The 11,793-nt window shown below is 41.0% G+C and overlaps 5 protein-coding genes across 5 annotated transcripts; 2 read left to right on the top strand and 3 right to left on the bottom strand. All coding sequences in view use genetic code 12, as the record gives it.

Moving 5' to 3' along the window:
- Positions 1-24: 24 nt before the first annotated feature.
- Positions 25-987, top strand: I9W82_003748 (uncharacterized protein; the record flags this gene model as incomplete). The annotated part of the gene is made up of 1 exon (XM_067692746.1): positions 25-987. The coding sequence occupies one exon, from the start codon at positions 25-27 to the stop codon at positions 985-987; it is 963 nt and encodes a 320-aa protein (XP_067547337.1).
- An 18-nt stretch (positions 988-1,005) lies between these two features.
- Positions 1,006-5,406, bottom strand: I9W82_003747 (pleiotropic drug resistance family ABC transporter; the record flags this gene model as incomplete). The annotated part of the gene is made up of 1 exon (XM_067692745.1): positions 1,006-5,406. One exon carries the CDS (start codon positions 5,404-5,406, stop codon positions 1,006-1,008), a length of 4,401 nt encoding a protein of 1,466 aa, XP_067547336.1.
- Positions 5,407-5,839: 433 nt separating this feature from the next.
- I9W82_003746 (GCY1) lies at positions 5,840-6,727 on the bottom strand (the record flags this gene model as incomplete). The annotated part of the gene is made up of 1 exon (XM_067692744.1): positions 5,840-6,727. The coding sequence occupies one exon, from the start codon at positions 6,725-6,727 to the stop codon at positions 5,840-5,842; it is 888 nt and encodes a 295-aa protein (XP_067547335.1).
- Positions 6,728-6,896: 169 nt separating this feature from the next.
- I9W82_003745 (MFS transporter) lies at positions 6,897-8,405 on the bottom strand (the record flags this gene model as incomplete). Its single annotated transcript, XM_067692743.1, has 1 exon — positions 6,897-8,405. One exon carries the CDS (start codon positions 8,403-8,405, stop codon positions 6,897-6,899), a length of 1,509 nt encoding a protein of 502 aa, XP_067547334.1.
- A 734-nt stretch (positions 8,406-9,139) lies between these two features.
- I9W82_003744 (leucine-rich repeat domain-containing protein) lies at positions 9,140-11,215 on the top strand (the record flags this gene model as incomplete). The annotated part of the gene is made up of 1 exon (XM_067692742.1): positions 9,140-11,215. One exon carries the CDS (start codon positions 9,140-9,142, stop codon positions 11,213-11,215), a length of 2,076 nt encoding a protein of 691 aa, XP_067547333.1.
- Positions 11,216-11,793: the final 578 nt, after the last annotated feature.

Here is an 11,793-nt window from a genome sequence, read left to right as displayed (position 1 = left end):
CCCAATCGCTTTACTCCCACACCAATGATATTCAAGAGGTTATTTTCGCTCTCAAGACCATTGAGGGATAGTTTGGTCTTGATTGAAGGCTCTAAGGGTCAAATCAATCCAGCATCTTTATCCACTGTATCCGCAGCAGCGCAAATTGGTGAGCCGATAACGGCATTGGTTGTCGACCCTAGTATAGCAGATGGGGCTGCCAAAGTAGAAGGTGTTACCAAAGTCTTCAAAACAGGAAAACCATACGAGCACTACTTATCAGAACAAGTGAGTCCCTTGTTGAAAGAATTGATTGATGGAAAGTTTACCCACTTTTTAATCTCCGGATCCTCGGTTGGGAAGTCAATCTTACCAAGATTGGGGGCCTTGTTGGACGTACAACCATTGAGTGACATTACAAAAGTGGTTGATGGCAAGACATTTGTACGCCCTATTTACGCCGGTAATGCATTGGCCACCGTCAAGTCAAAAGATAGTGTGATACTCGCATCTGTCAGAGCATCGGCCTTCCCACCAGCAAAAGAGCAAGCCGCAGCACCAATAGAAGAGGTTTCCGCCAATTCAGAGTCAGGAAACAGTGCTGAGTTTGTATCTGAAGAGTTGGTCACATCGGAAAGACCAGAATTGGGTTCGGCTACCCGAGTTGTTTCTGGAGGTCGTGGTTTAAAGAGTAAAGAGACATTTGACGCGTTGATTGATCCTTTGGCTAAGAAATTGAATGCGGCAATTGGTGCATCAAGAGCAGCGGTTGATTCAGGTTTCTGTGACAATTCATTGCAAGTTGGTCAAACTGGTAAGATCGTTGCCCCAGAATTGTATTTTGCAATTGGTATCTCCGGTGCTATTCAACATTTGGCTGGTATGAAGGATGCAAAGGTGATTGTTGCTATTAATAAAGATCCCGAAGCGCCAATTTTCAATGTTGCTGATATTGGCCTTGTGGGAGATCTTGAATCGATTGTGCCAGAGTTGACTGAAAAAATTTAAATTTAGTATACACAGATATTAACTCTTTTTAACTTTTTGACGATCCCCCTTGGGAACTCTTGCCAACCAGTAGAAAAATCCAGTAAGAACAATGTTGATTGCAATGAATACAATAACCAAACCGAAATTTCTCCATCTCTCACTGTAACTAGCATTAATGGAATCCAAAAATGTATTTGTGGAACTCATTGGGCATAATTGGCAACCGTCTTTGTCTAATATATATCCACCAGTAGAGTCAACATACGGTTGCAAAAACGCACGGCATGAATATCCTTCAGGCGGATTCAAATCCAACAACTCTGCCTTGCTGCACACAACTTTGGAATTCGCCAACGCAGTGGCCAAAATTCCTTGCACCATGTAAGTGAAAGGATTGGCTCGATACATGAATATCCAAAAACGTGGAAGCTTATCTCCGGGTTTGAGGACACCACAGAAGTTCAAGCACATTGTGAATAAGATTGTGGCTAAATTTGCTGCATTGTCGGCCAACTCGAGAAATGAGATACACATGAGACCCATTGTGCTTGTGTAGACAAAGAATGAATTGATAAACAACCACATCAATGCGCCACGCTCCTTTACTGCGTGTGTGGGCTCTGCATTCGCGTATAAACCAATAGGATAATACCAGCAAAAGTACGCCAACGTACCCACTAAAATCTGTGGGGGAAATTCGGCCGTAAGTTGCGCCATAATGAAAGCAAACCAGTTAAATGTTCTTGAAGGAGCCTCTCTAACTTCATAAACTTCTCTTTGCTTGACATATTGTGGAAGTAATTGCTCAATAAGGGTGTTGAATGGGACAAAGAAAAGGAATACTGAAAACATTTGATTTTGTAAGCCTTGTATGGACTTGTCAGCTTTGAAAAAGGAAAATCCATTAAACAATGAGGCCAGGATGACTAAGATGAATTTTGCATAGATGAATCCTGGTGATCTCCAGTTTTGCACCATTGTCCGTCTTGTAGCTATGAGATATTGTTTCCAAATTGGAGCTGCGTACCTGAATTGGGTTTCAGGATCATTATCACGAGGAAGTTTAGACAACTCATCCACCATGGTGTCCAATTCCTTTTGAACTTGAGCATACTCTTTAGAATTTTTCCAAATTTCAAAGTAATCATATTTTGCATGCGATCCTGGAGCAGCACCCACCACTTGCAACATCCAGTCAGCTGGGCTGGCTTCCTTGGGACATGGATCAGCGCCATTTCTCTCAAAGTAGGAGATTAAAGTTTCAAAGTTCTCGCCCAAGTCACCAAAGTACACCGTTTGTCCTCCTTTTTGTAAAAACAACAAACGATCAAATTCCTGCATCAAAAGCGCAGAGGGTTGATGGATGGTACACAAGATTGCCTGCCCGTGGTCAGCCAATTTTCTTAAGAGTTTGCAGATAGCCCATGCCGTTTGTGAGTCCAAGCCTGACGTTGGCTCATCAAGGAATAGTAACAATTTCGGCTTGGCAACCAACTCAACCCCAATAGTCAAACGCTTTCTCTGTTCGACGTTTAACCCCTCTCCTGCAACTCCAACCAATGCATCTGCGTATGCCCTCATTTCCAACAAGTCAATAATGTAGTCAACATATGCATCCTTTTCACTCTTTGGGATTTTGTTTGATTGACGAAGGTAGGCAGAAAATTGTAGAGCTTCACGAACAGTTGATGTTGGAAGGTGAATATCCTGCTGCTGTGCATATCCAATACTTCTTCGAAAAGATGAATCAAGAGAGTGACCATTTACCATTCTAACACCATCAGTTATCACACCTGTAGTAAGTCTCTCGGATAAGCAATTTAACAAGGTAGTTTTTCCAGCTCCTGATGCCCCCATCAAAGCTGTAATCTGACCAGGCTTCACCCACCCATCCACATGGTTTAAAATAACTCTATCCTCGGTTTTGATTTTCACCTGGTATGTCAAATCCCTCCACAAGAAAATCTCGTTATTACTGGAAAGTTCAGATTTTCCTTCTTCGGCCTCCTCATCGATGGGGACTTTCTCACTTGCTCCTGTTTCTTCATCCATCCTCTGTCTCTTGATTTTCTTTAAAGAGCTTCTAAGGAACAACACAATTTCACCCTTTTGCATGGCACCTTTATTAATCTCAGTCAATGCAATATAAACGAAAAAGAAAAACACAGCAAACCCAACCGTGATACCAAAGTTTCTCCACTTATGTGTATTGTAGTAGCTGTAGGCGACTCTGATGTAATCTGATCCGTTGACGATATGGCTCCCTGGTTTTGAGCCCACAGTGGAGCAAATTCGATTCGCATCGGGCAAATTGTTGTATCCTGAGCCGGTTGGAACAAACTCGGTGCACTTGAACTCTCGATCATGAAACTCATTACACATAAGCGACTCAAACACATATCCAATGGGGTTAATATAGTTAATCCACCTTGACCAGCCAAGCATTTTGGGTGTGGGGATGACAAATCCAGTGTAGATAACCATTGCTAACAAAAGTGTCGTCGCTGGAGTCATTGACGAGGAAATCGAGGTGGACATGGCTCCAATGGATCTGAACATATGCGACATAACCAAGGTGCACCAAAAGCAAATCAACCAGTAGAAAAAGAATCGTCCAGGGGACCGTCTAAAGTTGACCATAAAGTAGAAAACAAAGTTGAAAGACATTGATGATAGAACCTTCACTGGGAGCTGGGTGATTATACTTGCAAATGCCTCAGCCGATGGTCGATAAAGGGCATACTTTTTATGCTTTTCAATAATTGGTCTAGCTTCGAAAAGCGCTAGAATCTCCAAAAGTGAGGAGAAAGCATTGTACAAAACAGCATAGAACATGGCAGCACCTCTGTAGTAAAATGAGGCTGTATCTTGTTGCAAATTGTAAAACACTGAACAAAGGATCAAACCCATAACAAATTGGCCAACTATTGTGAATATCGTTATAGACGGTTCACCTTTGGTTAAAAGCCAATTACGATACATGAGGTACTTGACTTGCATGTAGAAGGAGACTGTATACAGTGATCCTGGTCTCACATGGTTGGACTGTTTGGCAATATGCGAATCCTCGAAATTTTGCTTAGTGTTGAGCTTGTCACAGTCGGTGAAGTAATCATCAATCTCTTTAATTAAGGTGGCATATTCTGGAGACTTTTTCCATCTCGCTTCAAACTCCTCCGCAGTGCGAGGTACTTTATCTTCAAATCCAGGACGGGCTTTCCTCTCCGCTGGGTTGGATAACGATGTAAGGAAATCAGCAGTAGTTTGTCTTTGCGGACAATCCCATCCCATGTTGACAAAAAATTCTTTGGCCCTATCGGCACGACCAAAAAATATTTGATACCCTTCGTACAACACAATTACCTTGTCAAAGTAGTCATAAGCGTCTTGGGAGCACTGGTAGATTGCAATTAACGGAGTGATTTCAAGTATTGTTGCTGAAGTCTTTAATGCTTTGATAAACTCCAAAGCTGTTGCAGAGTCCAAACCTCTGGTGGCATTATCCCAGCATTGAATGTTGGATCCGTTTAAAGAAGCTTCTGCGATTGACACTCTCTTTCTTTCTCCGCCTGAAACACCCCTGACAAAATCGTTACCAACATTGGTATACCTAGTGTGAAGCAACCCGTATGTAGCCATGTAAACATCAGCCATGTGCTCGGCATACTTTTCTCTATCCACATTCTCTCCTCTGTTTTGTGGCGTTCTCATTCTGGCTGCAAATTTCAAAGTGTCACCAACATGCAAGTGAGGAAAGTGCACATCAGTTTCAGCAGAGTATATGACATCCCCACGGAAATGTTTTGCAATCTCTGATGGTGTCAATCCATCATAGGTGATCTTTGACTCTTTACCAATGTGGAAACCGTACGTGTTGACAGCAATAGTTTTCAATAAAGTTGAGCAACCAGCACCTGGTCTTCCTAGCACCACTGTAAGCTCTCCAGGTCTCATAATAGCATCCATACTTTTAAGAATATCAAATTGGTGACGTTGGCTACTCTTTGTCAAAAAGCCAACCGCTTCAGTGGTCAATTTCCATAGAGCATTGGACACGGTGGGTTGATAATCTGTGTCATTTGCAACTCCATGAGCTCTTAAGTTGCGATAGGCAACTCCCAAGCTGGAAGGTTTGTAGTAGTCCCTTTCCCTTTCAAACAATTTTCGTTGATTCTTTACCCAAAATTTGGCATCAAAATTATCAGAATTAGGATCAAGTCTCTCATCATCAATCTCAACAATGGGATTTACTCCTGGCACTTGAGACAAGTGGGTTAGGTATCTTGATAACCCTTGTGCAGATGTTGCATCCTCATACGTGTATGTTCTTGCCAAATTCTGCACACCATTTGCATCAAATCCTTCGTATGCCCCCATGGTCAGGGACATCAAGCTTTTATTGTCATTGTCGATCGAGTCGTCTTTAGAGTCAGACATTGCTTTGCCATTCTACATAAACTCACTCTTAAAGGCATTTATTACCCATTATATACTGCGACTAAATGTAAGAAAAAAATCGGAAGTGATTTTTACCCCGAGAAAAGGTTAAATGATCTTTTTCGGAGTGCGATTTTCGAAAACAATGACACGGCTGAAGAAGAGACACAAGATTCTTCACCGAGAGGTCAAGAGAAAGTTGCAGCTTACAAGTGAGTAGTGGATCCCACCCAGCAATCGTTTGACCAATTCCCGACTCCTTAGCACTGCCTCGATCGACAGCGTAGACTCAAAGCTAGTCATTTTCGGGATTGAGTTGATGCCGTGTTTTTTTTAATAACCGCACAATTAGGGTTTAAGCTAAAGTCTACGGGTCTGCCTCCTATTGGTTGGAAATCATTGCCAAGCTACAAACTTTTGAAATTTAGTCTATTTATTCATCAAAATGGTTGAAAGGAGTGTCGTTAAACCTCTTTGTCCCCTCTTTGCCCTCTAACTCATTCAATGCATCGAAGTCCTCCTTTGACAACGTGAATGTCTCAAAGTTTGACAATATTCTCTTTTCGGTGACTGACTTGGGGATAACAATTGTTCCTCTTTGAACTGACCAGGAAACTATAAGCTGTCCTGGATCAACTCCATTCTTTTCGGCAATCTCTTTCACCACCTTGTTTTCCAAAATAGGGCCTTTGTCGGAACCGAATGGTGAGTAAGCAGTCAAGTAGATGTTTTTGCTTTTCAAGTAGTCAATCAACTTTTCATGGTTAAGGAGTGGATGTGTTTCCACTTGGTTGATTGCTGGGACAACGTCAACTCCATCAGCATTTAGCAACTTTTCTAATTTGTTGATGGTAAAGTTAGCAACACCAATGGCCTTCACCTTTTTACCTTCTTTGTAGATCTTTTGCAACAGCTTCCATGTTTCAACGTAATCCTCATACTTGGATGGGTCATCCACCTCCTGATCCGTGTTTTGTGGCCAATGAATCAAATACAAATCCACGTAATCAAGACCCAAGTTCTTCAACGATTCATCCAAAGCGGCTTCGACATTCTTGTGGTCAGTGTTCCACAACTTGGTTGTGACAAAGATCTCTTCTCTTGGAATTTTTGAATCTCTAATTGCTTTCCCAACTTGTTCCTCGTTTTCGTAAAGTTTTGCTCCATCAATGTGTCTGTATCCGTGCTTTAAAGCAAAGTCAACAGCTTTGTATCCACTGTTGTTTTCAACGGCTCTCCAGGTTCCTAACCCAACAGCTGGAATTTTGATTCCGTTGTTTAAGGTGTAAACTTTTGTACTTGGTTTTAATGTGGCAGTCATGATGATGTGGTGGGTTTGATTAATGAAGGTGTGGGAAATGGACCTCCCCTTTATATACCATTGGCAAACAGCAATTATAGTCTAAAATTGCTAATGACACAAACCATTTGCAACCGAAAAAAAAAAAAAAAATTCAATTGCTGTCGCCACAGTTTAATACTCTATAAATCTATTTCAATGCTTCCTTTGATTTGCTCCGCACGTAAACTCCGTACTTGGCAAAGAAGAATGGTACTGGAATCATCAATACACCCACACACCCCAACAATGTAGAAGCCCACTTGATTGTCAAATTGTTAAACATTTGGGTAGTGAAAAGAGGGAATGCAGCACCAAATCCAGATCGAATAAATGTAAGACCAGCTAAGGCTGTAGCTGCTACAGGGAGGTAGCAATCGATTAGATAGGTCATGGTAGGCAAAAATATCAACATCAATCCATTTCCAATGAAAAATGATCCAATTACTGGGACAATCCAATGTATATGCTGAGGGTAATCACCAGTCCAACCGAGCCAGAATATGCCAATGACAAATGTCACTGCACCTATCTTTACCGGTGGTAGTCGTGTCTCTGGCGTGGGCTTTGTCCCTGTTTGCTCTAAGAGTTTGTTGTTTTGAATTTCGTAAAACACATTGATTGCTGTACCTGAGAGGACTCCTAGTAGCATTGAAATGTAAGGTAGTTCACCAACCCCACTGGACCAGCCATATCTACCTTCAAAAATTAACGGAATAACGGTTAAGAAGGAGTAAAGTATGCCATAAACGAATGAATTGTAGAGGCTGAGGAGAAACACAATAGGTTCTGTGAATAACAACTTCAATGGTTTAAAGATCCTGTCCACAACTATATTTCTCAAGTCCAAGGAAACATCATCATGTGGGGCATAGATTCCCCAGTTTCCCGTCTTTCTTCGAAGTAGCTCCGCTTTTCTTGCTAGCAACACTGGGTGGTGGGTTTCTTCAAGTGCAAACACGTTAAGAGCTAGCCCTAAGGATCCTATGATCCCTGACATATACGATGTCCATCGCCAACCTAACTTTGGATTCTTGACAATAAATCCACCAATTATTGAAGCAATCATAACAGAACCAAACAACATGCTTCCAAAAATTGCCATTCCAATACCTCTGGTTTTAGCTCTAGTGATGTCAACCATTACTGCTGCCAGTACCACAACAGGTGCACTTCCCAAAAACCCGGCAAAAAATCGGCAAAGCATAATTGTTTGCAAATCCTTGGCAGTGGCAGTTCCAAACTCAAAACAAACATACGCAAGGGATGAAATGACCATAATAGGTTTCCTTCCAAACACTTCTGATGAGGGTCCATAAATGACGGGACCTGCAGCAAACCCAATAATGAATAAAGCAGTTCCTAGGGCAGCCACGGAAGTACCAATATGGAATATTTTCTCTAAGTCCTTGTTTGCAGATGAAAACATTGCCGACCCCATACTCAAGGAAAAGGTGGAGAGTCCTACAGCAAATGTGTTTGACAATTTCCTAAGGAGCGAGTGGTTGTGTGGGTGGTATGGATCTAGAGGGCCATCGAAGGCAACACAGTATGGTGATCTATCTGGAAGTGGTGGTGGGAACTCTTTTTCGCCTCCCATTAGGAGAGATTCCACGTCATCTTTGATGGCTGTGTCGGGTTTCTCTAGACTCATGGGCATCTAATGAGTCTGTGTGGCTGTTGTTGGATTTATCATGAGATGATGTTGATATTGCGCGGTATGTCAAAAATCTAAATCCGCGTTTGAATAAAATCATTTTCCGACGCACTGTCAATGCCACACAGCACTTTGTCTTTGCGTCTACAAGGAGAATGGGTTTTAAGGTTACTCTTTTATTTCAAGCACAGTGCTTTTTATCAGCCATCTTGTATATGCCTTTTTTCAGAGACCAATATTGAAGAAGAAATGGCTATTACTTGATACGAGACTTATCCGTCGCTTTAATCCTGTATATAAACTATTTTGTCAAATTCCGCGTCTCCGTGAGAATTTTTTTCCTTCTCACGATAATGAAGCTTTATAAGTCATGCAATCTTAACTGTCCTCTATTTTCACAACAATGAGCCAGATCAATCGACCTACCAAGCTGCATGCCGTTGCAGAAACATGAATTATCCCCAGCAGCAGTTTCCGGTGTTGCATTATCATATCAAGAAGGACAAAGTATCAGATGATTTGAGTACAAAGTAATCAAACGGTTTCTTTAGGGATGAATTTAGAGTAACAGAGGAGAAGTATGGTGATTATCGCTGCAACTTTAAAAGCCATCTAGTATCACTCCCGGCGATAAACTATGTATCTTTCACGATTGAACATGACTTGCCACTTTTATGTGTCGCATTTTTACCCCTGAGAAATATTTTGGATTTTTCACCCCTTGCTGATACATCACCATGAGACTCAAACTTGACTTGTACCAGTTGGACATTTTGCAGAGCATTTTCTCCTTCGTTGAGGTCAAGGAGATCACTCAATTACTTAAGGGTTCCTTTTTGCTGCACAATCCAAACATTAAAAATGCCATCCACCACACACTTACAAAAGGTCTCAGCTACAACCGCCAAACCTCAAGGAATTACGGAGTAAATAAAGGCTACCCTGATCTGAGAGTTCAAGATCCAAATTCATTGAGTAAGGAGCAATATGAATTAACAGAGACCTACTGCGTTGAGCAGCAGATACATATCACATCCAAGATCTCCTACGGACTTTGTCATATGGTTGACCTTCTTGATTTACTTGAGTTGATAAGGGCCTTACAACCAAGTGGTACTGTGGCACTAGTATTTGAGTTGGACTTTGGCTACGCGTTTAAACTTGATATGAACAAGTTTATGGAGCTGTTTGAACATATTAGCGATCGGATTGTCATGTTGACTATGAAATTCCAGAGGCTTCGGGAATTGGATGGAGGCGTTACATTCAAGAACCTTGAAGTATTTAATAGTCACTTGTGCCGTGTTTCTTCGTTCAATTGTCCGAAAATGAAGAAACTTCTGTTCAATGTTTTAGATGGTTATGATGTATGTTCACTCCCTACTGTACAAATGCTCAGACTTGTCTGCTCTGGCTGGTTAAGTGAAGATACTGTGGAATCGTCCAATATTATTGAGGGGTCACGCAACATAAAGATACAAGGAGAATATGAGAAGGATATCGATGAGGCTTTAATAAAAAGCATTATAAAGTATGCCGATACAAACACTAGTATTGATTGTCTCAAGAGACTAGATGAAAATGTCTTTGGGTTTTTGGTCAGGGCCGTTAAAGAAGAGTGTTGCAGCTTGCGGTCGCTATTTATTGAACGCCCGATTTCCCAGTTGGAGGTTTATCCTTGCTATTCATTAGAACTTTGTGATGTCAAAAATTTGTCTGTGTTAATGAACTTGCCATCAACGTTGAAAGTGCTCAAAGTTTCACTATCCTACGTTGGCACACTTGAAGTAAATGATCTATTGGACTTGCTTCCTATAGGTTTGGAAACTTTAAAGATACTGGAAAGCTACTGTATGACGTGTGATGGGTTTTTGGATCTTTCTAGATTTCATCTGTTGAGACAACTCCTTTTATTAGTGAGCTTTATGGGTGATGCGAAAGCTGCACAATTGCCTGACTCAATAGATGAATTGTGGATTAACTGTCGTGCATCTACAATTTCTGAGGTAAAATTTCCAGAGCGTTTGAAAAGTGTGAAATTAACAGGTCTTTATGGTCCTCGTGGTACACTCGCTAAAATTGACGGAGTGCAATATCCTTCAACTTTTAAACAAGTTGAACTATGGGATAATAGAATTGTGACCATTGACCTATCCAATGTGGAGAGACTTGAGAAGTTGACGTTGTACAGAACCGAATTTGAAGGTTTGAAGTTGCCAGATGTTGATGCATTGAGCTTTGAGTATTGTGAAAAGGTACCTGAATCTTACTGTGGCGGAGCTGAGCAGTATTTGTGCTTCAGGGGATGCAATCTTGAGAATATGACGTTGAGACTTGGATCGTGTTTGAAGTATTTGATTTTGTCCTATTGCAACTTATCCAAGTTTGATGTTGATTTACCAGGTTGTTTGGAAGAGGTTGACTTGTCGCACAACAACTTGACTGAGTTTCCAGTTCAGCTTTCCAACTTGAAGAGGTTGCGCTTATTGAATGTTGCAGATAACAGAATTCGCAATGGTTGTATTGATTTTCAGACTTGCTCAATCGAAGCGTTGGATGTTTCCTGTAATTTGATTAAGAAGATTAAGTTGACTTTTCCAGGCCCGACTAAACTAATGTACCTTGCCTTGCATGATAATAAGATAAAAGAGATTTCAGAGGAATCAATCGGCATTCATCCCAGGTTGTTTTATGTTGAGTTGGATAAATCTAAAGCTTTTAAAGGCTATTTTAACGTGAAGTTGCCAAATGCAACTGCCCAAAAGTATTTTGAGGAGTGGGAAATCAGTGGTGCAATGCAGAGGGAGGCATAATTTTGAAGGGGTGTATATAATAAAGTTATAGTTGCACGACATAAGAAGTATATAGCATATATTCAAATTAAATAGTTTAGCAATTGTTGCCTATATGGAGTAACACCAGTTTCTATTTCGAAAGACAAACCTCCAGCTTGAACGTTGTGTCCAATTAAAGTCATGAGGTTTCCTAGTGTATCTCATACTATTTTTGTACTTGATGCTGAATTCTTTAGTAAGCTCTGAACTAAGTCATCCAACTTTTCTCAAAACTGATAAAATGTGCCAACTCTCAAGAAAGTACTGCTCTTGAATTCCCACTAGCATTATGAAGTTGTTTGGACCAGTGTTATTGGGTAATTTGCAGTTGCGTTCGTTCTATTCTCTTACCACTTCATGTATTTGTCGTCTCCTATTGATTATCAACTTGACAAAATGTGGCAGTCTCCTCCCAATATTGTTTTGTTAAACCAAGTAGCTCTAAGTGCTTGGCTCGATGTGGATGATCATTAGCAGTGGCGATCTCTGTATTTCAAGTAGTATCCAATGTTTGGCATGTCCCTTCTTGTTCCAATTTGGCAAACTTAGAATATTCA

The sequence above is a fragment of the Candida metapsilosis genome (assembly GCF_017655625.1).
Source record: "Candida metapsilosis strain BP57 chromosome Unknown scaffold5, whole genome shotgun sequence".
Taxonomy (NCBI): Eukaryota; Fungi; Ascomycota; class Pichiomycetes; order Serinales; family Debaryomycetaceae; genus Lodderomyces; species Lodderomyces metapsilosis.
Note: the sequence above shows the minus strand (reverse complement) of the source record. Positions and strands in the feature narration are given on the sequence as shown.